Raw genomic sequence first — 27,431 nt, forward strand, 5'->3', positions numbered from 1 at the left:
AAAATTCCCAACTATAAACAACATGGAAACATATTTTTTTAAATCTATAATTGCATAATATAGCTGCAGATGTAAGTGTGCACAAATGCATTTGTGAACTAAAACTCACCCTGTGACCATCCATAACTGGAGGTTGCTGTATGACTCTATATTATGGATCCAAACTGAATGATAAAACATTTGTTCTTTGTAATTGCCTTCCAAAACAACCCTCACAAATCTTTTCTAATCAAACTCCCCTGTCATCTATGGTTTAAAGGAAACAATGTTGGCAGTTAGTGAGCCACACGATGCAAACAGCTTTATTAATTGTCCCAGAGATCCACTGTGATCTCCTCCCTAAGAGGTTCTTCTTTTTTTGGTCTATTACCAGCAGTTTAAAAATGTGTCCTTTATTTTGCAATATTTGTGCACACCAACTAATTATTTAAAGTTTGGGTTTTGGTCTGCATTTAAAGTCAGACATGTTACACACCCATTCACCACAAATACTACTTCCACTCTCTTAAGGCCAGTTCATGGTCTCTGCACCCATGTTCACTGACAGCTGTGAACTTTAAGTCAGATCAACGGACGTGTACACACTTCTACACATGCTACAATCTAAGATTTGTTCATGTGAACATGTTCCACATGCGTTTTTGTGGAAAACATAATAGTGACCTCCTGGCAGTAAGAAAAAGGGCTGCTTTGTCTATTGTGTGTAAGTGCTCAGCAAGAATAGGGCCAAGGATGTGGAATAGAGTATGCATGTCATTACATACACTACTGTTCAAAAGTTTGAGGATGCTTAGAAATGTCCTTCTTTTTGAAAGAAAAGCATTTTTTTCAGTGAAGATAACATTAAATTAATCAGAAATCCAGTCTAGACATTGTTAATGTGGTACATGACTATTCTAGCTGGAAACGGTTGGTTTTTCATGGAATATCTCCATAGAGGTACAGAGGAACATTTCCAGCAACCATCACTCCTGTGTTTTAATGCTACATTGTGTTAGCTAATAGTATTGAAAGGCTAACTGGTGATTACAAAACTCTGTGCAATCATGTTAGCAGATAAATAAGAGTGTGAGTTTTCATGGAAAACACTAAAATGTCTGGCTGACCCCAAACTTTTGAACGGTCGTGTACAAATGACATGAAATGTGTTTAGTTTACTTTTCTGGTGCATGTTTCACTGCTCTGCACAGGAGTGTCCACAAATCAGTCAATGTGTGGACGTGGATGGATGATGAAATTTACCCCACATGGACACTTGTGCATGTGGACACCTCAATACATGCAGGAAACACAACATTTTAGCATTGGATGTAAATCATGAGGCGTGGATACATGAAATATAAACACAAACCCAGTGGATAAAGGGCAAATGCAAATGACGTGCCATTCCTCCTGACAGACAGCAGTCAGAATTCAGTGTTTTCTTGGCTTTGTGCGTTTTTCCTTGTCGCTGCTTTTTCTTCTTGTGCTGCGAAGAGAAGCATTAGCGCCACAGAAGAGAGCGTACCAGTGTATGTGAAGAAGGGAGACGCAGAATGTGAGCGAGCAAGCGAAACAAAGTGCATTAATTTGTGCACGCTGACGATGTGCTCGTATGTTCACGTGAGCATGTGAGACAGCGGGTAAATGTGTATGTGATGGTGTGAGAGTTGAATTATTAATGAGAACGCTTTCTTTTTTCTGGAGCCAGTAGGGTGTGTTTTTTTTTTTTCTTGCTGCTCTAGTAAATGTGTAAAGACCATGTGCATGTGTTTGTCTATGTGTGTGGGCATGCATATAGCTTCATATGTGTGGCAGAAAAATGTGCCCACGTGCATGGGTTTCCAACAGGAGTTAAATAGATGCTGCAGTGGTCGAGTTATATATAGAAAGACACACACAGAGAGAGAGAGAGAGAGAGAGAGAGAGAGAGAGAGAGAGGAGTTTCCCCGGGGGATATCCCTGCCTCTCACTTGCTCTCCCTCTCTCCCCCTTCCTCTCCCCCTCCCCCCCGCCTTTCTCTCCCTCTTTCTCTCCGAGATTTCTGGTCGGCTTTTCCTAACCGAACGTACATGTTTTAATTATCAGGCACTTAATAAATAATTCCAAAGTCACTGGGGTGTTTCTAAAAATACCCTGACAGCTGAATAATGGATTCCTTTGACCCTTCTCATCGTTGTCACTCAGCCGTGTGTGTGTGTGTGTGCGTGTGTGTGTGTGTGTGTGTGTGCGTGCGTGTGCGTGTGCGTGTGTGTGTGCATGCGTGTGTGTGAAAGATAGAGGAACAAAGACTCTGAAGCCGGTTGATAAGATGTACAAGCAAGAGCAAAAAAATTAAAGAAAAAAAAAGCTTCATTATACATCATCCATTTACATTATCGGTAGTGAAGATGATGATTTACACCTTCATTCACTTGTGCGCCCTTGTTAGACCAGGTGTCGTGAACAAATTTGTTGGTTTGATTAAATAATTAAGTGAAGTGGCCGTTTGCTTGCTACGTTTTGGTTGCTTGTTTTCGAATCGGCCTGCGATGACTGAGCATGACAGCGTTTGTTGTGCTGCTGTAGGGCACAATGAAAGGACAGCTGGAGGTTGATGGGCAGATTGTTTCTGTGGGGATCAAACCTGTCATTGTGTTCTCGTACCCGCTCAAGTATTTGTTGACCCAAATAACAAGCAATTTACTGCATTGGCATTGTATGCTGTCAGTGGATAGAAAATGAGCATTTCTTGTCATATCCACGATCATGCTGTGTTTTACCATATATAGAATTTCCCATTCATCTTCAAATCATGTTTCTGTTTAACCCTCTGAACGGCAAGCAGTTTATGTATATTTATAGTTTACATGAATATACATAAACCGCTTACAATTTTTATTTATATATATATATATATATATATATATATATATATATATATATATATATATATATATATATATATATATATATATATAAATATATAATTGTAATTATAATTTTGGTATTCTCATTAAAAATGGAATTCTGAATTTCTTATATTTATTTTACAAAAAAAATGGAATCAATGTGTACAACATTTTGGTGGCTTTACATGCTTGAGATACTTTGCTATTTTGATTATTTCCCTGATTTTTTTTTTCAAGTGACTGTTTTGAGTCAATGATGACTTTTTAGCTGCATCAAGCAGCCAATCTGTTGTGTTTTTACTAAACCTGCAAAAAAAGGCACATGACTTATTTTTGTCAAATATTTAAGAGACCTGTAGCATAAATGATTTATAAGAAATACGTTGTCATGACATTGACATTATCGCGCGACATCAGGTATTTGCCTTTGATGTTCTTATCTTTGACATGTTACCTGGCAGGAGGTGCAAATTTTTTTTTTTTTTGATCTATTACATAATATATTTACCTTAGATGATGTTGTCTAGCTTCAGAAACTCTTACCCACAGGCAAAAATAAAAGAGATAAACCCCAAAATGGCCACCATTTCAATTCAATTCAATTCAATTTTATTTATATAGCGCCAATTACAGTCAAATTGTCTCGAGACGCTTTACAGAACCCATATGCCTGACCCCCAGAGCAAGCCAAAAGGCGACAGTGGCAAGGAAAACACCCTTTTAACAGGGAAAAAAACCTCGAGCAGAACCCGGCTCTAATGTGGGGGGACCCATCTGCCTGCTGGCCGGGCGGGTTGAGAGGGACAGAAGAGGTAGAGGGTTACAGGTAGAGGGTTACAGTTGGTGGGAGAACAACCACACATCTGAAGCATCCAGCATCCAGCTCTGGGACCAGGGACACTCGGAGAAAGGACACAGAAAGAAACAGAGTGAATGTAATGCAATAATGGTATATATAGTAAATACATAGGTAGTTAGAGAAGGGCTCAGTGCATCCAGAGAGGTTCCCCAGCAGCCTAGGCCTATAGCAGCATAACTAGGGGCAAACTAAAGGGACGTCAAGAGGGGAAGTCAGTTGTGCAAATGAAAACACCAGCTCACCCCGTCAGGGTCCCCCAGTCAGCCCTAACTATAAGCTTTGTCGAAAAGGAAGGTTTTATCAACACTTATCATCATTTATCAACACTGCTTCACATTCGACACTGTAGTTCCTTGGGTCCCCAGGAACACACCCAGTTAAGATGTGTGAAGAACAGACACACACACACACAGAGTGATTTCTTTGATAGCTATTTCACATGGTTATTGTCTACGGAAAAATCATTAAGTGATTCCAGACTCTTTTTTGGCCTTAATTGCAGTAGCTTGAAACGATGTTGTAATTACAGATTTGCCAATTTATGCAACTTGATGCGAAACCCACTTAGAACTGTACAAGATGCGTTGCAAATTTTGATAAAGCTGCTGAAAATCAAGTGCTTCAAATTTACCACACAATTTGAAATCAAGTGTGATAAGGTAAAATAAAATAGCATTCAGTATCAGTTCTGATTCAGTGCGATACTCTTCCCCTGATTTTGAAATAGATGGATTGTCAAATGGGGTGCTCACTGATCCCTCTGTATCTCAAAAAACTGCTTATCGTGGCTCAATGCGTGGTATGGTTGTGTTCAAGCATCCGTAAACCTGCCAGTTGTCTTTCAAGATTCAGGACTCACGCCAGCAACTTCCTTCCTAGCCAGTGAAGGACACACAAATGACTGAAAATAAAGAAAAAGCAACAAGGAGGTTTTAAATCAGAGCAAATTTAGTATGATAAATGTGCCACATTTACTGTTTCAGGCAGCTGTATATGTGTATGTTTATTCTAAAAATACAGCAAGCTACTGCAGTAGAGTGTGATGCTGCACAGACAGATTTACCAAACAATGAATAAATGATAAATATATAAACTAGAAAGAAGCACTGAGAGAATTTACAGTAGTGAGTAGAGGTGAACGAGTGTAAAGACAAAATGAAAGAGGAGGGGGGAGCTCCATGCCAAGTGGGCCAGTGAACCCTGGCGGCAGCAACATCTTGTAAACTGCCCTCTCAGCAATTTGCACACTCAAAATCAAACACACACACATACACACACACGCGCAGGCTTGATCTCAACCCTAATAAAACTCTGTATGTCAGCGAGGAAGCTGTCCATTAGATAGATGGAGGACAGCAGGCCAAGGTCTAGACACAGTAGCAGAGGGAAGGGCAGACCTCAGACAGCTTTATTACATTATGGACAGGGCACGGTGATCTCTTAATGCAGTCATCTTCACACCTTTCCACTCCGCTGCTCTGTGCTGGACTTCAACCTGCAGGTTCTTGCTGCCACAAAGAGGCCAAGGGTTTGAACTATTTACCGCAGTTTATAGTATCCAATTATGTTGCTGGCTTTTATATTTCTGGGATGACTTCTAGATGCTGAAGGTTATGATGTGACAGCAGCGTGTAAATGCTGATTTACACTTGGATTTTAAAATTACAGAAGGGGACATCTTAAACATACTGTATATAAATAATGTTTTGGTGCATTACCTGAAGTAACGGATACTTTTGGTTTTCCTGGGAGGACATAGGTATTGCTATACATACTTCTCCTACACTACATTTTACCATTTGCCATTTAAAATAAAAAAAATTTTGTCCTTCATCCACATGTTAAATACTCCCAATGCAGTAATCAACTCAATTATTTGTTTATAGTCCTCCAGTCATAGTATCATTGAAGTGAAGTGATTAATTTTTGCTTTACAGCAGCAGTATTTGTAGTAGTACCAACAACTTCATCAATGAGTACTTTAAAGAAAGTGGTACATGTGGATTTTTATATGACTTTCTTTGCCATGGCACCAGGCTAAGAAGGGCAGTCCAGGCACGCAACAATGTTTTCAAGCTTCTCATGAGGGATTCCAAGGTGTTCCAAGGCCAGATGAGATATGTAATCCCTCCAATAAGTTCTAGGTTGACACAAAGGTCTCCTCTCAGGTGGACATGGCTGGAAAAAGTCCACAAGACAGTGTCCATGCTGCATCCTAATCAGATGCCAGAGCAACCTCAGCTGACTTCCTTTGACATGAAGGACCGGTGACTCTGAGCTCCCCCTGGATGTCTGAACTCCTCAGTCTGCCCATCCACACTGCAGAGGCAACCTATTTCGGCCGCTTGTGTCTGTGATCTCATTCTTTCTGTCACTTAGAGCTCATGACCACGAATGAGGGTCGGACCATAGATCAACCGGTGAAATGCCAGTCCAGTACAACACCTGCATTACTGCTGATGTTGCTGAGTTGTTGATGATTCATCTGTTCATCCTAAGGCCAAGTCATTGTTTCTGTGTCCATGTGTGCAGGTTGATAGACAAGCTACTGATGTGGCTGTATTCGTATTTTGTTTATTCAGATAATACAGCCGGTCTGCTACGCATCCGATTGCTTTTCCCTCATATCGAACACAGAAAAACACGTGGGGAAACAGCAGCTGATGCTATAGCATTGTATCAGTAATTGTTCCTGAGGTGTGTCATGCATAGTGTGTTGTCACAGCAGAGGATTTCTGGAGAAATGATGACTTCCTGCTCTGTTTGGGGTCCATTGATGAAGACATGTATAAACAAAGCTCCTCTATAGTTCAGCAGCAACTACTTAAACTAAAATTCACTTAATGATATATTACAAAGGTGTGAATGACGGAGAAACTCCTCAATATCTGTATTAAACACAAGTTGTTTTCTTGGCACATGCACAGTTGATGCGCTTGCAGTCAAGCAGTCACAAATTTTGTCCACACTGATGCAAATAGCATGAATTGGCCTTTACACTCGGTATTCATATCACTTATGAAATACGCAGACTCATTCATCAGGCGAATACGCCCCAACCCAGTGGGAGCAATCCACCGGTTTCTGATAGAAAACTATGTCCTTAGACTTGGAGGTGCTGACTCCTAGCCAGGCTCCTTCACATGTGGTTGTAAACTGTCCCACTGTGCACTGAAGGGTGCAGCTAAATGAGACTAACAGAACCACATCATCTGCAAAAAGCAGAGATGCAACCCTAAGGTTTCCAAACCAGAAACTCTCCTCAACCTAACTGCACATTTACATACTCTCCAATAATAACACAGATCGGAGACAGGATCCTGTTTTTCTTGGCACAAAGTCAAACACTTTGTATGTGTACTAATTTCTATACAAAAAATCTCAAATATAGACTTCTAGTGGAAAATCTGAAACAACCAGCATCAGGTCACCTGCTTGCCAAAAGCTGAAAGACCTTCATGCTTGTTTATTCAACTGGAAGTAAAGGTATTCGTGCAAAATTTAACCAAATACAGCACAACTACTTTTTAATAAATGCTGATATGCTACTCAAAAAGTAGCCTAATGAATGACCAGGTCATCATTACATGTAGTCTATCATATATAATGACAACCAAAATTTGACATTTAAGCAAAAAGAGTGTATGATTCTTTTTTTGTTGTTCTTTTTTTCTGTCAACTTCCAGTGTGTTCTGTGATGCTGACCAACAGAAACACAGATGCTCGTCCATGCACAGCAATGGCAAGAAACAGGCTGATAGACAGAAAAGTCACACACAGCACTTCAAATTCCTTGTATTTACAAGCTGGTCACTTCCAGCTCCATACTGATGACATCATGCAGGCCATGAAATATGTCATGCTATGAGTGGGACCAACATCTGTCAAGTGTCTTGGCCACGTCACAGTAAGAATTTGGGACTAATCACCTAATCTGACACAGTGACCATCTTGTCAAAGACTAGTGGGCTGAACCAAGACTCAGTCAGACCAGTGCTGGATGGCGTCACAGCAAACACAGAGTCAAGCTGTTCAGGAGGAATAGTGTGGAGCCTTGAGCTGCTCCCATCAAAAATACTTCACACACACTTATATATAACACACTGATGGTATTTTTAGAGCTCTTATATAATCATCTTTGGTTGTTTGTCAAGAATGAAAAAAAAGAATCTGTGTAGACATGTAGATAAGACAGTCTGACAAAATCATTACGTAACAGGTTTATAAATATCTGTAAAGTGCTATAAATAAATTGATTCACAGTCATTTTAACTAGCTGGATCACAAACGTGCCCAGGCAGTGTACTTCCAGATGTTATCTTTGGTTTGATTGGCTTTGATGCCTCCTAACAGCTGACAGGTTGTGAAAGCTGCGCTGAGAAGAAATGACAGGAAGTGATGAACTGAGGTTTTTTTTTTTTTTAAATGACAGCGGAGTGAAGCAGCGGTAACCTTCCTGCTCTCCCTCTCCATATGACTCTTTTATTTTTCCTTTTCCTTGTTCTGTTCTGTCCATCTCTCCTTGCTCCCTCCCATCCTCCTTCCATGTTCGATCCCTTCGCCTTTGAAGTTCCTCCCCTCCAAGTTCAGAATGCAGTGTCTTGAGAGAGCGGAGGGGAGGAAGGAAGAGGAAAAACCCCAACAACTTCAAAGGGCTTTTCTTGGGTTGTGAGAAGGTGGGGGCTATTTTTAGCCCACGTAAATGCTTGAGTTGAAGATGGAGAGGAAAGGCAGATGGAGGAGAATGCCCTGAGAGACCCTGTCACACGCTCATCACTGTCATACTGCCATACGCCACTCAAAGAGTTTCTTTCCAAAACACTATATATCATTTTTGGAATTAATGTGTTGTTGTTGGGTTTTATTGCAGTTATTCATTGATCTTAGATAGAAAATATTTTTGTTGCAGAGCTCTGCTTGCACTTCCATGCCATGGTATGTTGCTGCTGTATTACAAATCTGCATCAAAATAAGACTTGATTCAGTCTATCTCCTGGAGGCAAACGATACATAAAACTGTACCCTGAACACCTCACATACAGGCTGTGGTAGAAGAAAGCTGGCAGTGCACACAGGAGCCTCTCCATCAATTCTTGTATGACAGATGTGTGACCAAAATTACTTGTGAGTGAAATAAAGAGTCCCTATGTTAGATTTACCCAAGCTGAAACCAAATGATTCATCATCATGGCCTGGTTTTGATGAGTGGAGCATTTTAAGCGTCAGTATTGCAGTCTGCCTGGTTCATTTAATTATGAGAGGTCAAAATCATGACCACGGATAATATTATATTAATTGGGCAACCAAACAACTGACACTGCATGCCTTTTTTTGTTTGCTGTGCACATGTCTGTCCTGGACTGTCCTGGACTGTTCCCTGGACTCCATAGAGGAGGTGGGTGAGAGGAGGATGTTGTCAAAGCTCACATCCATCATGGACAATCCCTCTCACCCACTGCATGACACTGTGGGGTCTTTAAGCAGCTCCTTCAGCAGCAGACTGAGACATCCACCCTGCAAGAAAGAGCGCTATCGCAGGTCCTTCATTCCATCTGCTATAAGACTTTACAACATCAGCATCAGTGGCTGATGTTAACATAAACTGGACTATATCATTACCACCCCAAACCATAAAATTTGCACAGACATTCTTGCACTGCACATCTTTGCACTTTTAAACTTTATTTTTATTTTTTCTGTTAAAAATTTTGCCACCCTTGTATATATTGTAAATAAAACTGCTGTAACAATGTAAATTTCCCCTGGAGTGGGGAGAAATAAAGAACTTTATCTTATCTTATGTGGATACTGACTGTCAAACAAAAAAAAAAAACTCTGTTTTCCAAGAACCCTTAAAGTACAGTTAATTATGTTCTATCAGACACACTTCTATTGTAGGTTAGTCATGGAAAACAGTCCAAGTTCTCTTTTGCTGTCACAAAAAATAAATAAATAAAAGTAAAAAATGTAGCATGCTGTGTTGTGAGTGAATTTGTGTTACTATATATTGTACCTCCTGTGATGTGAATGGTATACATGTTCACAATGTTGCTGCTGAAATGAGATATTGAACAGATCTAGCTGAATTTCTTTTTTTAAACATCGATGACGATTGGGGGAAATATACATATAGAGACTGAAAATCGTGCACTTAAGTTGGGTGCCACAGGTGATCTTCAAACTGCATTAACTATAAGGAATCTGTAGCTTTTGGGGGAACTTCTTTCATAAGTGAAGTGCACTGTTGTCAGCTTCCTGGTTTAAAACTGAGAGAACTAAAAGAATGTTAGAGCCTCAGAAAACAATGTATTTAACAGCTAGCATCAGAGCTATTAGCCCTTCAAACTGTACATGCCATGCTTAGGCCTTATGTTGCCCCAGATGGAACTAATAACTAACTGAATTGAACTTTTGAACTGAAGATGGTCTGAATCTCAATTAATAACATCATCTTCAATTGCTGAAATGCATTTGAATGGAAATGCATTCACTTAGATTAGAAAAAGGAAACTGCATGATCACACACCTCAATGGATGTTACTTTGAGTCAGATTTGATACATACATGAAATCTAGAACTGTCACTCGTAAACTGCAGATGAATTAGCAAATTTAAAGTGTTATGTAATGCAATGCATGCCTCATAATTAATACGGGAAAACATGATCCCATGAGTTCATGAAATGGGCTCTAGATGAGAGGACATATTGGCCTCACACCCCATGCATGTTTCCTTAAATAGAAATTTGGAAAGCTCTGTGTAAAGTAAAATTAGCATTCTCTCTGTGGTTATAGATCTTTTTTTTTATACATTACAAACAGTAGTTGCTGAGATCTGAATGTGGCAGTAATGCTCAAAACTAACAGGGGGGTGATGGGTATTCACTATCTGAGAACTCAGCAATGGCTTTGACTACAGTTAGTAATTACCAAACAAAGTCTGAGGCTACAATGACAAAGTGTGATTTGATTCAAAATAAGTGACAAGAATTGCTGATAGCACAAACTTTACTGTCTATGTATGTGTCTGTTTATTGAATTTCTCAACAAATGTACATCGGATTCCCTTCATATTAGGCAGGTGTATAGCTGGAGACCCAAGGAAATGCTCTGTTGAGTTTTAAGTATATCTGAAAAGCAGTGGCCATTTTTAGGGTCCTACTGTGGTCCTCATTTTGGCTTTTGGCTGCCTGTGGGTGGAGCCTTAGTAGCTCTGTTGCCAGGCAACATCACCATCAAGCAAAATAATAGATCAAAGACATCAGATTTTAACCACTAACAGTGGACACTGTACTTGTATATTTAGTGAACAAAATTGCTCCACTACACATACTCACATAAGTAAGACTACTACTTAATACTACTACAAAAAATGACTGTTTAATCTTTTTAGTTTGTTGTGGTTAACATATTGTACCCATCAGGAATCTACGAGTAGTTTTGCAGCCATGTTTTTGGAAAACCAACATTCAATGCCTTTGGACAAGTTTCCTGCCAGATGGGGAAACATTCATCAAAAATCCATAAACCACATTACCTGACACTCATTACTCAGTTAATGATTTTATCACCTTTCATCTGTGTTAATATCTTGCATAAAGGCTATAAAAGAAACTAATAACTTGGTGATTTCCCATGATGATTAGTTCCTTTGCTCTTCTATTCTCTCATTACTTACTGTATTATCATCATTATATTCTCTCTCATTACAATCTCTCATTACGTGTGCAATCATTTAGTCAGTGGAGCGGTCACAGTTTCAAATGCTGTACGTCTCAGCTTAAAATAACACTCCTCGTGTTTGCATGTTTACACAGAGAGGTGGTGACTAATCTCATATCCTCCCTCATCTGTTCACCACCCACCATTTTCTCATGATGGATGGCCAGTATGTGATAAACAGTGTCGTCCAGGCGGGAATCTCTAATGTGATGGGGTTCAACAACATGACTAATAGATATCACTTTAATACACTTACATCCATCACCGACAGACCCCACAAGCACTACATTTTCTGGGAGTTTTCCGTCATAGTTGAAGGTCAGTCGCATTTTTTAGGCCAATGAAACTGCTTTTTGAAAAAACTGAATTACAATTATATTACTTGGTAAAGTCGTGTCGTCTCTGCTTGTGACTTAGTGGTAGTAGTGCCCAAAAAAGAGTGAACAAATAGTTTCTTTTCTGGTATTTCAGTGAGTTTGATAGACATTGACTTTCACTGGTACGTGCTGCATCTAGGAAATAGGTTGATGCTCACACACAGTTTTCACCTTCTCTTCTTTACCAGACAGCCAGCCAACACAAATGATTACTGCATGACAACGTTAAGCTTGGATCAGTCTGCATCATGAGTGACAAACTGTGGTTCTAAGTGCTCGCTGCCATGCAGCACTACAAGTGTGTGCCCGAACTCAATAAGCTCACTAGTTCTGGAACATGCTGCCCTCAACAACTCCTGTACAAACCAAACTGCAGATTGTATATTAAAGAATACTGAGAAACCATGTGGGGCCTCAGGGCACATTAGATTTGTTCATTCATTTGAAACTGAAACCATCCATTATCTATACACCACTTAATCCTCATGAGGGTCGCGGGGGGCTGGAGTGTATCTCAGCTGACTTGGGGTGAAGGCAGGAAACAGGCAGGAAACAGGCAGTACATCAGTCTATCACAGGGCTACACATAGAGACAAACAATCACACTCACATTCACACCTCTAGACAATTTAGAATCACCAAAGAGCCGTAGCATGTTTTTGGACTATAGGAGGAAGCTGAAGAACCCAGAGAAAACCAATGAGTGCACAGCTAAAACATGCAAACTCCATGCAAAAAGATCCCAGGCCCAGGCTGGGACACGACCCAGGGATCTTCTAGCTGCGAGGCGACAGTGCTAACCACCGATCCACTGTGCAGTCCAAGTTGAAACCGGTTATATCTATAAATGTCTGGCAAAATGCCAGTTGTCCTTAGCTTGTAAAATCAATCAACAAACAGAGGATTCTCTATATTGTGTCTCAGTATGCCTGCAGGCTCAGCTGTCAATCTGTTGATATGATGATCAGCAAAATGTATTGAAAGCCCAATGATCTGTGTGTTACTGTACAGCTCATTCCAAACAGCAGCTGCTGTTTGAATGCTGCCCAACATCCTTCAGCACGCATGCTGCACACTTAAAACATTCATAATTACACACCAATTGAGCTCCAGACGTTAAATCTTTCGAACATTTATTGGACCGAAGCGTAATAATCACCAACTCAGCCAAATCTGTCTGACTTTTCATGTGTATCACAAGTGATGTTGCCCGTGGAAAAGACATGTCTGGTCTGGAATGAAGATTCGGTGTGACGTCTGCCATGTATGTTCGCCATCTCCCAGTAGAGCCCATTGCTTTACTTACAGCCCCTCAGGCACAAGCTGACTGCTATTGAAACAGTGCTGGCGAGCAAGGAATATGGCACAATCAGCTCCCCAGTGACACCCACTTTGATGAATGAGCAGAGCTGTAAAGTATAGATTACCATTTTGGTTGTAGTGTTGAGATTGCATGCATGCATTTCCCCTGAGGGCTTTGAACTGTGTGTGTGTTGCATACACTCTCTTTTGTTTCTGATCTGTATGCTTTAAATTCCTACCCTCTCTCAATTGTCTGAAGGTGAATAATGTGTACGGGCCATGTACTCCATCTTTCTACTGTATCACCACTAACCGCTCTACACACGCAGTTGAAACTCTGCTCACATCAGCAGTGTTTAGTTCAGTGACTCTATCCAGCCACATACTGCGGTTATAAAACTGCAGCTGTGGTTGCTACAAGCATTAAGTTGAATTATTTAAGTAATGTTTTGCAGTTCATTACAAAAATGTAAAATTGCAGATTTAAGATTTTTTATTGTTTTAGTAGCTATCTAGCTTGCCAATTTTGCCTACGTTTTCAGTGGAAAGTAGCCGAATATAATATGTTTCTACATAGGCTCACATGCTAATCTGCATATCTCTGATGGAACAACCTGAATAATTACAAAATGTTTTAAAAATTCCAAAATGTCAAATTTAATTGATGATAAATGGACACACAATGGGGAACCATGAGTGGTCACTTCTGGGTGGATTGTATGGCTGATTGGTGGGATCACTGAACAAATCAGTAATGTTTAGCAAGATATGATATCAGCTCATCCCAAAATATTGAATCAATTGATATCCCAGTTTGCTCACAGGTAGGCAGTTGTTTTACAAAATGGCATTTTAACATACTAGTGCAGTGCACTGTCAGTATGTGACATTATCACCTGACACTGTACATTTGCCTTTGATGATTGCCTAGCAACAGGGGAACCACCCACGCTCAGCCCCTGTTCATCCGATTTGCTTTGAACTGGACTTCCTTATGTCCCCAGCAATACACCCACCAAGGTGGAAGCAGATTTGCTGTATGAACATAAATTTGTACTAATATATATATGTGTGTGTGTGCGTGTGCGTGTGCGTGTGCATGTGTGTGTGTGTGTGTGTGAAGAACACAGAGAGATTCCTGGACAGAGAAAAATATTTTTTAAAAATAAATTAATCTTTAAATAGATTACCTAATGGTGTTTCAATGTGGTGTAATTAGCATGTCTCTAAGGTCAGTTTTCACCTTAAAATGCTAATTATTGTTGAAATAGTTGCCTTGTATTTCTGGACAGAGAGATGAGAAGAGTTTCCATCTAGTCCATCGTTGGGCCACATTCACTAATTTCCTCAGGAAAAGCATTTTCAATGGACCAAAGTTCAATGCATTCTAAAGCATTTATTAAAGAACATAAACTCTGTCTTTATCCCCACCTTTATGGTTGCATACTGTGACGACTCTTCGTCTCGACACCAGGTGTGCCTGATCAGGAGCTGAGGGTCGCCACCTGACTGAGCCACACCTGCAATCAGTGGCTCAGCTGCATTTAACTGCTCTCCTCTCCAGTTGAGAGGGGCTCGCTGACAGGAGCTGGTGTGCCTGTGGAGCTCCAGCCTCACCTGTGGGTTTTTTGTGTCGTTTGGGCCTTGATGGCATTGTGGACTGCTTTTAGTTGGCAATAAACCTTTGTTTTTCACCGTACAGTGGTTGTCTCCGAGTTTTTGTTGCAACTGTGGAGCCGGGTTGTAACAATACAAACCCAGTGTCAGTTCTGGCTTTAACCCTGCCACCCTGTCCCCTTCCCTCTGCCTTCCTGCAGGAGTGTGCCTGGTGCTGGGTTGCATGATCTTCCCTGATGGATGGGACGCCGAGGTGATCCGGGACATGTGCGGGGAGCAGACGGGGAAATACTCCCTGGGTGATTGCTCTGTACGCTGGGCCTACATGCTGGCCATCATGGGCATCTTGGACGCCCTCATCCTCTCCTTCCTGGCCTTCGTCCTGGGCAACCGGCAGACAGACTTCTATCTTGATGATCTGCAGACAGACAACAAAGGTAAGTAAAGGACTGATGTTTAAAAAAAAAAAAAAAAATGATTACAAGGTTATATTCCAGATTCCATTGAATTTTTTTTGATACCTTTATTTATGAGATTCATTCAGTTATTTTCTGATGTTCATGTTTGACTTGCTCCGATGTTTCTTGTTTCATGAATGCTGATTTTAAGCTGAGCTGTTTATTGCTATGTTTAGTACCATCTGGTATGGAACACCAGAGGACTAGTAGCCACATTAGAGTAGTGGTGGACCAAACAAAAGTAAAGAATGAACAGTATCATGGTTGGTCTGTACAATACAATGTACAAAACTCTGACCAAGAAATCAAAACTGATCCAGTTTCTGTAGTTGACCACTAAGCTACTATTGCTACACCTACAGATCACAAACAGCACGCCAGTTAAATGCCAATTACAATAATTGTGGCAAAATTACTGTGCAATTTGAAAAAAAAAAAAAGATGATATCCATTGACAAGTGTCACTGGTAGAGTTTATTATATCTTGGCGGCTCAGTTCAATGGTGCCAACACCATGACTTTTCTGAAATCTCCCCCTCATAGTAACTTTTCTATATTTTCAGTTCTTTTCAAGCAAGAACCCTGTAAAACACATTTAAATATGCACTCAGTGTCTACAAACATGATACAGCTTCACTCATATCCTGACAAAACATCTGTATCCTCAGCAGTTGATGAGCCATGAAAAAGACATAAAAATAAGGAGGTTTGTTCGTGTCGTTCTAACACCGTCAGGGCTGAATTATTTTCTTTGTAACATAACCTAACCTCAAATTAGAACAGTTCGCCAATCAGATTCTGATCTACTTTGGGAATAACACCAGGTTTGTTGAGAAAGCAGTGACCTAGCCGTCTATGCTCAGGGTAAAATCCTATAGAACATGTGAAAACACTGTTGAATCCTTCTCATTATTGAAATGCAAAAGACACCGCCCTCCAAAAACTCATTCTGTAACCTTGTGCACAGTGCTTCATCATGCAGAGAAATTCAGAGCTATTTAAACTTGCTAAGCTATGATGGGAGCGTTTGTTTAGAGAAGGGGTATAATCAAAAGAAAATGAGTTTTTGCACTATTAGCGGAGCTGATTGAATTCTAAATGATCATGTTATACCTTTAAACCACCTTTCTGTAAACCGGCATAAAAGTGAAAATGAAATAAAACTAAAAGAAAACCGGTTTAATGGTAACTCCAAGCTTTTAAAGGTAGACTGGTCTTCTTCCAGCTCTCATTTTGAGGCATTACCAGTGAGGCTGTTAACATGAACAAGACTTGCCTGCTAGAAAAATGAACACACTCCAACCTGACCTCAGTATCTCCAGCCAAATTGCTTTCACTGCTGAATTCAAGAGTGGGAGAGAGTCCTCCAGAGGGTTTCTGACAGTTTGCATGATGTTGCATCAGGACGGTTGAATCGCATTGTTTCAGCTGTTTGAAAAGAGAGGAAGAGGAGGAGAGGAATGGAAGAAGGTGGCGGTGGAGGAGCGAGAGTAAAAGATACAATGCAAAACAATAAAAAGTCTCCTTATATAAGGATTTTGTGTTTGATCCGACTCCATAAACCCAATGTGCAACAGCACAACGAAAATGAAACAGAGCGAAGGTGAAAGAGATGCAGAGAGAAAACGATCTGTGACATAAGACATAGCAGACTGAGAGAGTGAGATATACAGACAGATAGAGAGCAAGATAGAGTAAAGGAGAGAGGAAGACACAGAGATAAAGAGAAAGAATAGTGACATAAGATGTCTCGGTTCTCCGACGGTCTATCTCCACGATGGTTTCCATGGTAACTGGAGATATTCCAGAGCGTGGGCGTGTCTTTCTGTTCTTATCTGATTAACCTCACTGACAGTCTCGGTGATTTCACACATTTAACACATCAAATGCTTCATCAGCTGAGTGAAGCTTCCATCTTCACTCACGTTTCTTTTATATAAAAAAAAAACAACAACAACAACATGTCCCTTTATCTTGAACTGTGGACAGTCCATGGAACTCTTACTTGTCCCTAAAAGTGTCAGAAAAATGAACTGTGAATGATTGAAGCCTGCAGTGCAGTAAGAAAGATATCAAGGTTTATATTTACAACAGAGGTGAGTACACCCCTGTCCAAAATCACCATATCAATAACTGAAGTAATTCTTAATTGACAAGCAGAGTATTCCTTCTTATGAACATTTGAAAATGGATACTTCATAAAAATGTTAATTAAACTACAGGCCCTAAAGTAGAAACTAAAAAAAAGATTTAAAAAGATCTAAAGTGAATGCATTTGACCGATCATTGACACAAGTCAGGGAATTTGTGAAACAAAACTGAATAAAGCTGTTGTTTCACATTAGCCTAACTGCATAAACATGGCTATAAAATGAGCTGTAAACACCACAAGTTTCACAGGTTTGGACCTATGAGCTGTGTCGATCTGCATGTCTGCATAATGGCTCCAATTGGAAAAGAATTGCCAGAAAAACAATAAAAGTCTGACTGTTGGAGTTCAGAAAGGCGGAAAAGGATACAGGAAGATCAGTGACCAATTAAAAATCAGAGTACACATTGTTACAACAGTAAAGTACAGAAGTAGTCATAGTACCACTTATCAGAACCACAGTAGTCAAACCCTACTAAGATGGTGCCATTGATAGTGCACTTCTTCCACAATCTGCTGAACAGACAGACTTCAAACAGGCTTTATAGATGGCATCAAATGAAAAGAAACCTAGTTTTATACTGACACTAACGCTGACTTGCTGGAATAATCTTGGACAAAATGTAAGGAAAAATCATTGATGGAAATTGTGAGACACTCTTTGGTTAGAGACCAACAGACCAAAATTTGTTTGGCTCTGAAGGGGTCCAGCATGTTTAGTAGGAACCTGACCAGGATTACCACAGTGAATGCATAGCAAAGACAGTGAAGCTCAGAGGTGGGAGTGGGATGATGTGGGGCTGCATGAGTGAAAATAGTGTTGGGGAGATGACATTTACAGCTACACCATGACTGCCTGTGGATATACCAAAACACTAAAAAGTCTTTTTCCATTTTGTGAATTGTCACAACCAGATGCTGCATTTCTTCTGGCTGATCTTTTCCATGTGGAGCCATGATGGAGACATGCAGATAAACACAAAACAAGTTTTTGATTTGACTGATTCAAATTCATTCAATAAGTTAAATTAACTAAGGAGGCTTCGTTATTTTAAAATAAGACTTGAAGAGTGTATCCAATTTACAAGGCTTGCTTCTGTTAATTAATCTAAAGCAACTCAGATCTGTGTGGGGCTTTAAATTGAGTTCAGTTTATTTTTATTGAGTTATTTTATCATTTCTTATCTCAAGTGTCATCTTTCATTATCAAAAAGCTTCAGTTGGATAAACATCTTAAATACAAAACAATTAAGTCTATTTAATTAATTTAACTTAGGAAATTAAGCTGAATCAACCAAATCAAAAGACACATTCTCAACATACTTTTATTGTATTTTTAATATTTTTTTTTTACATTGTATACTGTAAAGTATGACCTATCTTACTGCACTGCAACTTTAAGTGAAAAGAAATGTAGATGAAAACAAAACATGGACATGTATGCTGTAATTTGCACTACTAAGTCATTGCTAAATGCTTAACTTATACTTAGATAAGCATATTCATGTTGTGCACAAATATGCACTTTTTCTGGTATTGTCTCACTGTGTATGTGCCAACACTTGTTCTTTTCTGTCCTTGCAGATTTTGCTGTGTCAAGGGTAAGTTGACTTTTGCTGTATGCATTATGTTTGAAGAATTATGTTTAAAAAATACATTCATATCTGTCTGTGGAAAGTGCAGCGACCGGCCATATTAGCTGACAGTGCTCATGAAGGTCTCTTTTTTTCTTGCCAGTATTTATTAACAATCTCATAGACTGTGACCCTCAGCATTTTTATTGCTGAGGAACAGTTTTACCTAAATTTATTTCCACCACACCTCTATCATATCATGCACTGGATATCACATTGGACATATGGGAACTATTGTTGATTGTAAGTGCAATAACAGACTTATAGTTAAAACAAATTGGCTGTTTTGTGTTGCTGTGCAGATTTGCAGATAAACAGTGAATTTAAACTAAATTATCCAGTAAAATTAGCTTACACGTTTATAGAGACAAAAAAGAACTCATTTACATGACATCATCCATTTATTGGCTTTTTATATACCTCTACAATTTGTTAGTTAGAATAGCTTGAGATGTCGTCAGCAGTCTCAGTGGCAGTTTAGCTGCATATTTTATAGTATCGTTAATACAGTGATTCGTATTTGCTAAAATGTGATATGAAATAAATTAATGTAAATATCAACTTGTTGTTTGATGTAGTGACATCTTTTATTTATTTATCTATTTATTTTTAAATCTACTGCCGTTCAAAAGTTTGGGGTCACCCAGGCAAGTTCATGTTTTCCATGAAAACACACTTTTATTCATGTGCTGACATAATTACACAAGAGTTTTCTAATCATCGACTAGACTTTCAACACCATTAGCTAACACAATGTACCATTAAAAGACAGGAGTGATGGTTGCTGGAAATGTTCCTCTGTACTCCTATGTAGACATTCCATTAAAAATCATCCGTTTCCAGCTAGAACAGTCATTTACCACAATAACAATGTCTAGACTGTATTTCTGATTAATTTATTATTATCTTCATTGGGAAAAAAGTGCTTTTCTTTCACAAATAAGGACATTGCTAAGTGACCCCAAACTTTTGAATGGTAGTGTATACAGTAAATGTGCTGTGAAAAAATCAGGAAACAAACAACCTCAGTCCAGTCTTCGGTGCAATATTGAATTTCAATAAAGCCAATGGACCTCCAAGAATCTTTTTTTTAAAGTTCAAAATAATGACTGATACCCTGACCTTTAAGCTTTAGAATAGGTCAAGCTCCAAGTTTTAAAAATTTTGCCTCCGAACCAAGATAACCCTGACACAGCTATGAGGTAACTAAGGTTATTTTATTAATGTTTTCACTGAGAACAGGCATATAAATAATTCTTTGAATGCATATAATGTAATGTAATAAAATCATGGAAAGACATTTCCACACAACAAAATAGCTTTCTTTTACCATTAAGGAATTCTGCTGAAGCAGCTTTGTTGATCTGAGTTTGATCAATTCCATTTACAAGGTTATTTTAAACACTGTAAAATGAATTAGCTTAACCTGAATGAATTAAGTTGGGCCAATTGACTGATTGAACTTAAGCACATTAAGTTGGTCTAACATAATTACTTAATGCTGAAAGAACGTTATTTATTTGTGTTGAAATACTTTTAAGAATTTTGAAAGTTATTTGAGTGCAAGTTTGATTGACAGTTTATTTCAACGTTTTTGATCGAATTTTTGAATATGTACACAATTTAATCTTGTACACTTAAGGAAATGTAGCTAGTAGCCACTTTCCTCTTTAGTCCTCAACATGACAAGTAAACTGTTTCAAATACTGGTGGATTTCCACTTTAAATCTTACCTTGGATCTTTTATTTCCATGATCACGACAGAACTAAATCTTGGGTCTTGTATTTTTCAGATTGAGGTGCGGGATAGAAGAGAGCCACGGTACGGAGTGCAGCGTCTCCACTGAGGGCAACAACGGCACTCAAGAACTTCTCTCCTTCTCTTTTCTCCTCTTTCTCTTCTCCCCCTCTACTCTCTTCTCTCCAATGATCAGGATATCACCCAATCTCAATGCAGACACCAAGTGTACAGGATTCTGTAAGATAAAAAAGAAAAACAAAAAAAAAACAACAAAACACACTGGGATAAACTATATTTTGAAAAAAAATATATACAAGGTTGTACAGTGCATTTAACATGACTTTCTCAATGAATACCTTTATGATAAAAAAAAGATTTACTGTATTTAAAGTCTTGATTTGTGTGAGAAATTCAATCCTTATGATGAAGAACCATAATGTCCATCTATTATTTTACCATGGTTTCTTTCAAATCTTGCTATTACTGACTTTGAGTTCGTGTGTTGTGTGCATTCATAGCTTCAGAGAGCAGATTATTGATACTCCTCGTACAGTGATAGAGTCGAGACTCGCAATACAGCAGCAAGTCCATTATTAAAGCATCCAAAACGCTTCAACAGGGACTCGTATGGCTCTTCATCTAAGGACTTTCAAATGTGAGGAATTTAAAGGAGTACCCCATTGCAGCTTTACAGAACCTAACATCTCTGGGAGATTCTCTACTGTACATACTGAACAATGTAAATAACATTACTGCTGACAGAAACAGCCGACAACAAAACCTCATCTGACTCTAATGCATTTGAGTATGGTATTTCTACCCTTGGTTTCAGTGTTCCTTGTACTGGAAGAGCATCAAAGTACGTGCTAATTCATTGTGTTTCTGTGTCTCCTTACTACCGATTTGGTGGGATTACACAGATGGGAATGAATCTGATAATTTAGCTGGATAATCCACAGAGAAGCAGAGCACCGTGAATCCAACTGATCGTGTATGATCACAATTTTTTGACACAGAAAAAAAAGACACTTCCCCTTCATCAACGTAGCCTAAAAAGAAGCCCATTATTGTAGTTTTTCACCCTTCAGAATGTTGTAAATTATAAATTGCTGAATTTAACTGCAGCTATCACATCACATTTAGAAATCTGGTCTCTATTTCTTTTGTTTGTTTGTTTTGTTTCAAGTTCACTCCTTTGTACTAACTTGTAATCTCATTCTCCAGTGTGCAGTTTACTCCAGTTTATGGTTCCAGCATACAGTGATCAGTTTACTCTACAGATGTCTTAAGACTGTGTGAATATGGCTGTCCGAGTCGGCTCCAAGTGCTGCATTGTCTTAAGGTGATGTCACTTATTTGCCTCTTTGCAGAAGCAACGCTGCTTGCAGTAGTCATAGGAATCATAAGTGGGGCACAATCACTGCGAAGAAAAACACCAAAATAAAAAGCTAAATCTCTTAAAAAGTACAAAATCACTTCAAAACATTGCCTCCGTAGGAAGGATATTAGTCAACAGAATTTAGTGTTAGACTGTAATTTACCACTGAAACCTTCCAGCCGTGCTTGATATACATTTTTTTTTTTTTTTTCATTTTGGGCCAGGATTTTTGAGAGATTACACTTGCTCACAAAATAAATTAGCCTAAAAGTAGCCAAACTGAACATGTTGTACAGAAGTGCATTGTACTCACCAAAAGAAAAGGCAAAATGAAGACTATATGTGGTAAAATTGACTTAAAAAAAATCTCTTTATCACAGGCTAGAATATATTTTGTAGACTAGTGTACATTAATGACTACAATCATAAGGACTGAAATTTCCTGACCATCTTTGTAAGTCATTTAGCGATATATTTCACTGCATCCTGTGATAGGAGGCAAAAAAAGAAACAAAAACAAATTCAGCTGTTCATAGCTAATTTGGAACCCTTCTATTTATTTTTAAATATAATTATTTGTAATACTTTGCTGTAAAAAGTCAATGCAGACTTCAGTATGACATTCATAGCTCATATTCAATATGTTGAATCAGGTGGCACCTGCCCCTGTCCTCTACAAAGTACAATAATGACTGATGACCACCTTAAGATCATGTCATAATAACAGGAATAGGTCTCCATTTTTAATTCATTGTGAATGCGGTGCACTTCTGCAATATTGGGCCTCACGCAAGAGCATTGTTAGATATTGTCTTTTTCTGTGTGTACTTGTTGCGAAAAGCTTGTTTAAACCCAATGAGCTCATTGGTGGGCAACTTTCATTCACAGAAATGTTACCAATAGTAACAAGAAAAAATTCCCATCATGGATCTAATGCAGTTGGAAATTGTTGCCATTGTATTATTAGCAACATGCCATCGGAGACAATGGAAAAATGGGTTGACATGAAGCTGCATGCTAAAAAAAACCCATCTTAGATAGGAGGCAGTCACGGCGAAGTGACAGGAGATTGACGTGAAAAGACAATACAATAGCTAGTCTTGCTTTGCCAGCCCATACTATAGTATAAAGCAGTCTGGCTACGCCTCACTATCAGTCTGCAAAGGGGAAGAAATGCACTGGCTTGTTTGCATGTCTTTGAACCAATCACGATCGACTTTGGGAGGAGCCAATCAAAGATGCAGCTTTGGTGTTCCCTCAAAATAGTGATGGGAGGAACTGTTGTGGTGAAACATTTGCATGCAGGTAGGCAAATACTGTCATTAAAACAGAAAAAAAAAAACCTAGCAGGGCTGCCTTATTGCAATTTTTGCAAAAATTTGGAATTCTCAATGTGGTAGATTTCTGTCTGGAGGCTGTTGTTTCCTGTAGTGAAAGGCATGGTAACATGCAGATATTGGAAGGGAAGGACAAAACCACCAGAAACAAACAGCCAATGGAAGGCTTTTACGCACAACCTACAGTTGGATGTTGGACTACACACTGGATGAGGCTAAAGTGTTGTGTGCGACGCAGGATGTTCCCTTCATGGGACCTGGGTCGATGTTTGGACACATGTGCCCCGACACAAAGTACAGTCACGTTCCACACATGGCTACTAGAAAACATGAAGGTGATTTCCTGACAGCAAGAGGAAGAACACAATAGTGCACAAAATGGGCATCCAGTTTGCTTTTCTTGCACAAGCACAATTGGTGTAACCTGCTGTGTAGAAGTTGTTGCGTTCTCTGTGGATCCTTGTGCAGATGATGAAATTTATGTCAAGCTTTAAAGTTATTATTAATCAATTTTATACTCTGCGAAGGATTCTTGCGTGAGGCCCTTTAAGATCAGTTGTACTGGAATCAGCATATAAAACAGCGACGATACAGTGATTTTATAACCAGGGGTGTAAACCCCCTCCAGGAAGAAATTCAAATGACATAACCGCACTGTCCTCAGTGATAGCTAATACACTGAACTAAAGAGTATGATTCATGTAGCATCCTTACTGTGACATGCCAACAACACCCCCCTGATTATTGTTCCTCCAACAGCGTAACTTGATGTAGCTCTTGACACACCAGTGTCACCTGTTGTTGTCCATGCTGACACATTTCGGAGGGTGATCACTGCTACACCAGCAGCATAAAAAGTGTAATTTCTATTGAATATTTCGAACAAAGCAGCCCTGGAGGTGACCGGCTTGCCAGTATATGTGATAACTAGCAGGGTACTGCACTTTACTGATTTTGATTATAGGAATATGTGCTGCTTGGAACAACAAAAATAGTATCTGTACCTTTATTTATCTAAATAATGAAGATTACTTGCAAATGTGTTCTATACTCGGGCTGATGGTGCTGCCTGTGTGAGTTGTGTGACTCACCATTTTACCCGTGAGCAAAGTTATGGCTTCTGTAAGCTCCAGCCACCTGATTTGTCTGCATCAGTGACACTGATTGTTATGATACCGGTGACAACTAGGATTCTAACGTGACAAGCTGCGGTTGCTCAGTACGACAAAGAAGGCCGCTGTAATCCAGGGCACCATGGGGCTTTTATCCCTCTCTGAGCAGCACTTCAGGCTGACATACTGTAATTGAGCCTCCTAAAGCCTGGAAATTAGCTGTGCACACGCATAATTGTTTCATATGAGAAACTGGCATGCTCTGCCCATTTAAGGGAATGGTACGATCATACTGTAAACCCTACAAAGTAATTAAATCCAGTTCACTGAGCAATTCAACAACAACAAGGTGATCTACATTTTGGGCTATATCGCGAGGAAAACTCAGCCTAGTGAGGGACTCATTATACAGCATTATATTTAACTGTAATCCATGTTACGCTCTGTTAGGGATGCACTGCTAACACATTCCTTGTGAAAGAAAGTCAAAGAATTAATCTTAAACTATCACACGACACCGTTACACTTACATTAAGAATTCCAATTAACCCGCTACACATGGGTAATGCGTTAATAGAAGATAAGAGGCCTAGTGTGTGTTGGAGATTGGCTCTGTGGGTCATCCTGGGTGGGTTAGTGGTGCGTCCCTACACTCTATACATGTAATGAGCAGATAGCTAGATGTGCAGTGTTTTTTAGAATGGTAGCTAGCTAACTCTCAGGAAGCTGTGTACACAGTACTGTATTAAAGGCTCATAATGGAAATGATCCACAGACACAAGCAAGTCGAATACACAAGCCAGACTTTGAGGTTAATGCTCTCGTGATGAGGTCACGATGTCATTGTTTAAATGGCACGTTGCTCTGCAGCATTAAAGCTTTGAATAGAATAGCACTACCACACTGGTTTTCCAAGCTGGGCCTTTAAGACAATATGAAAACAGCCCTTATGCTGAATCTAACGATGCTGTCCATGCAGGCTCTGCACAGACCTTAGGCCTACATCTATCAACCATCTTAGGGTAGAAGTGTTGGGCCCTCATTCAAGAAACCTTTCTTTTCACTTTAACCTTGAATTTACTGTGCAAACATTAAAAAAAGAGAAGAAATTCAAACAGACCTCGTCCATTTGGGATAGCAAGGCATATTTTTTTGCTTTTGATATGTACGTGATCATTTGAGAAAATCAGAACACTTTTTTTATATCTAAAGTTTGCATACAGCAGGCAGTAATGCCTCTCACACAGTATTTATTGTGATTTAAATATCTCCATAGCGTGCATCTGTCATTTGCGAATACTTCATGGGCCCAGGACGTATTTTACAACAAATCTACATAAAGAATATAACAAAGGAAGAAAAAAAAGCCCTGAGGCCTAAGTAGTCGTGCCAGGCTTCCAAGCATCATTGCCTGTGTGATCATTGGTCTGGTCTTCTCTCCGGGTACTCCGTTCCTGAAGACTTGACGATGAACTGAAAAATACCTTAACAAGGAACTGACAATACCTTAACCCTGATGAGCACATATTTGTACCACTCCAGGTGCCTCTAAGAACTCTTGATTTAATTCAGATGTGGTGCAGAACCAGCAAAACAAGTAGTGACACTGTAGTTTTTTCTACTAAAGACTACATACTCGGACTGAGCTCTGAAGCTAGATGGGTTTCACTGCATGATTTGAGGTCAATTCAGTTTCAAGTCATTAATAGATTGAACCTAAAACAACTAAGGCAAGTTTTTTTCCCCCCCACTTATTTAACTTACTTTGGGGAGATGTTTTGATATTTAGAACTTTAATTTTCAGTTTGTGATTGGACTTCTAAAGCTGAATTCACCTCAATCTGTATTTACAGGATTATCTGAAGATGTGAAAAAGAATGAAAAGCTAATAAAAGAGTCAATGAGAAGTCATTTCAATTTCAAGCTGCAAACCAAGTGTTTGTGGACTATGTAAATGTCATTGATATGTCAATGATTCCATCTTCTTTTATCATGCAATATCATGTATAAAGACATATTGTTGGGGGTGGGATGGGTTGGGTGCAAAGATGAATAATGTCCAGTGACTTACGTTATAATAGTTGACTTTCTGTTAACTCCTGAAATGCAGATGTTGCCAAAATACCATCTACTATCATGTGTTATCATGAGAAAAAAAAAAGAAGATAAACAACAGTTTTGGTTTTGTATAACAAAAGAATGATATACTGATATTTGTCAAGTAATACTGATGAGATCTTTGTTTTATGTGTTAACTACAGACTCCTTTCTGTTATGGTTTACTTTCTATGTATTTTGGTATGATGTGTGACGATTGCTGTTCAGTCACATTAGACTTAACATCTCAGATTCAGTTTTGACTCACTAATGGATGAGTGCTTGTTGAAATCTCAACACCCAAAAATGTACAAAAGTCTGTTTATAAAGTTGCTTGATTGTGGGCAGGTGGACAGACTCTGAAAGAAGCTTGTTGCTTTTCATGGATTATGATGACATACTGATTTTGATTTGAAAATGACAATGTCTAATTAATTCCTATTTGTGACTAGTATTCCAACTCACCACGATGACAATTTCTGTTATTGAAACACATTTTGAGAGGGTCGAATAAAGATATTTTACATTCAAAAACACCCAGACTGTACTAATGACTTCAACGTCCAATCGTGTGGATTTAAAGCAAAGCAGTAAACACTGTTTGGTACATCTGGTTATACAGACACTGTCCTGAGGCTTGGATCCATCATTGTGCATGAAGTTGTGGCTGAAACAGAACTATTCATGTAATTAACAGCCAAGCCAGAGCACCCAGTTCTGCCGTAGTGTTGAGGGTGAGTCACACAACCAAAAATATCACACAGGGCCACTACACACAG

The 27,431-nt window shown here is 39.1% G+C and overlaps 1 protein-coding gene across 1 annotated transcript in view; it reads left to right on the top strand.

Annotated features, from left to right (window-relative positions):
* The window catches only part of LOC111581132 (LHFPL tetraspan subfamily member 4 protein-like), a 40,067-nt gene extending 12,881 nt beyond the window's left edge, over positions 1–27,186 (top strand). The window contains exons 2-4 of the mRNA XM_023289155.3: positions 14,947–15,183; positions 18,938–18,954; positions 20,781–27,186. Coding sequence (XP_023144923.1) covers positions 14,947–15,183; positions 18,938–18,954; positions 20,781–20,834 — 308 coding nt within the window. The 3' untranslated portion in view covers positions 20,835–27,186. The remainder of the gene's footprint in view (positions 1–14,946; positions 15,184–18,937; positions 18,955–20,780) is intronic.
* The last annotated feature ends 245 nt before the right edge of the window (positions 27,187–27,431 follow it).

Source organism: Amphiprion ocellaris, chromosome 8, assembly GCF_022539595.1.
Source record: "Amphiprion ocellaris isolate individual 3 ecotype Okinawa chromosome 8, ASM2253959v1, whole genome shotgun sequence".
NCBI classification, from domain to species: domain Eukaryota; kingdom Metazoa; phylum Chordata; class Actinopteri; family Pomacentridae; genus Amphiprion; species Amphiprion ocellaris.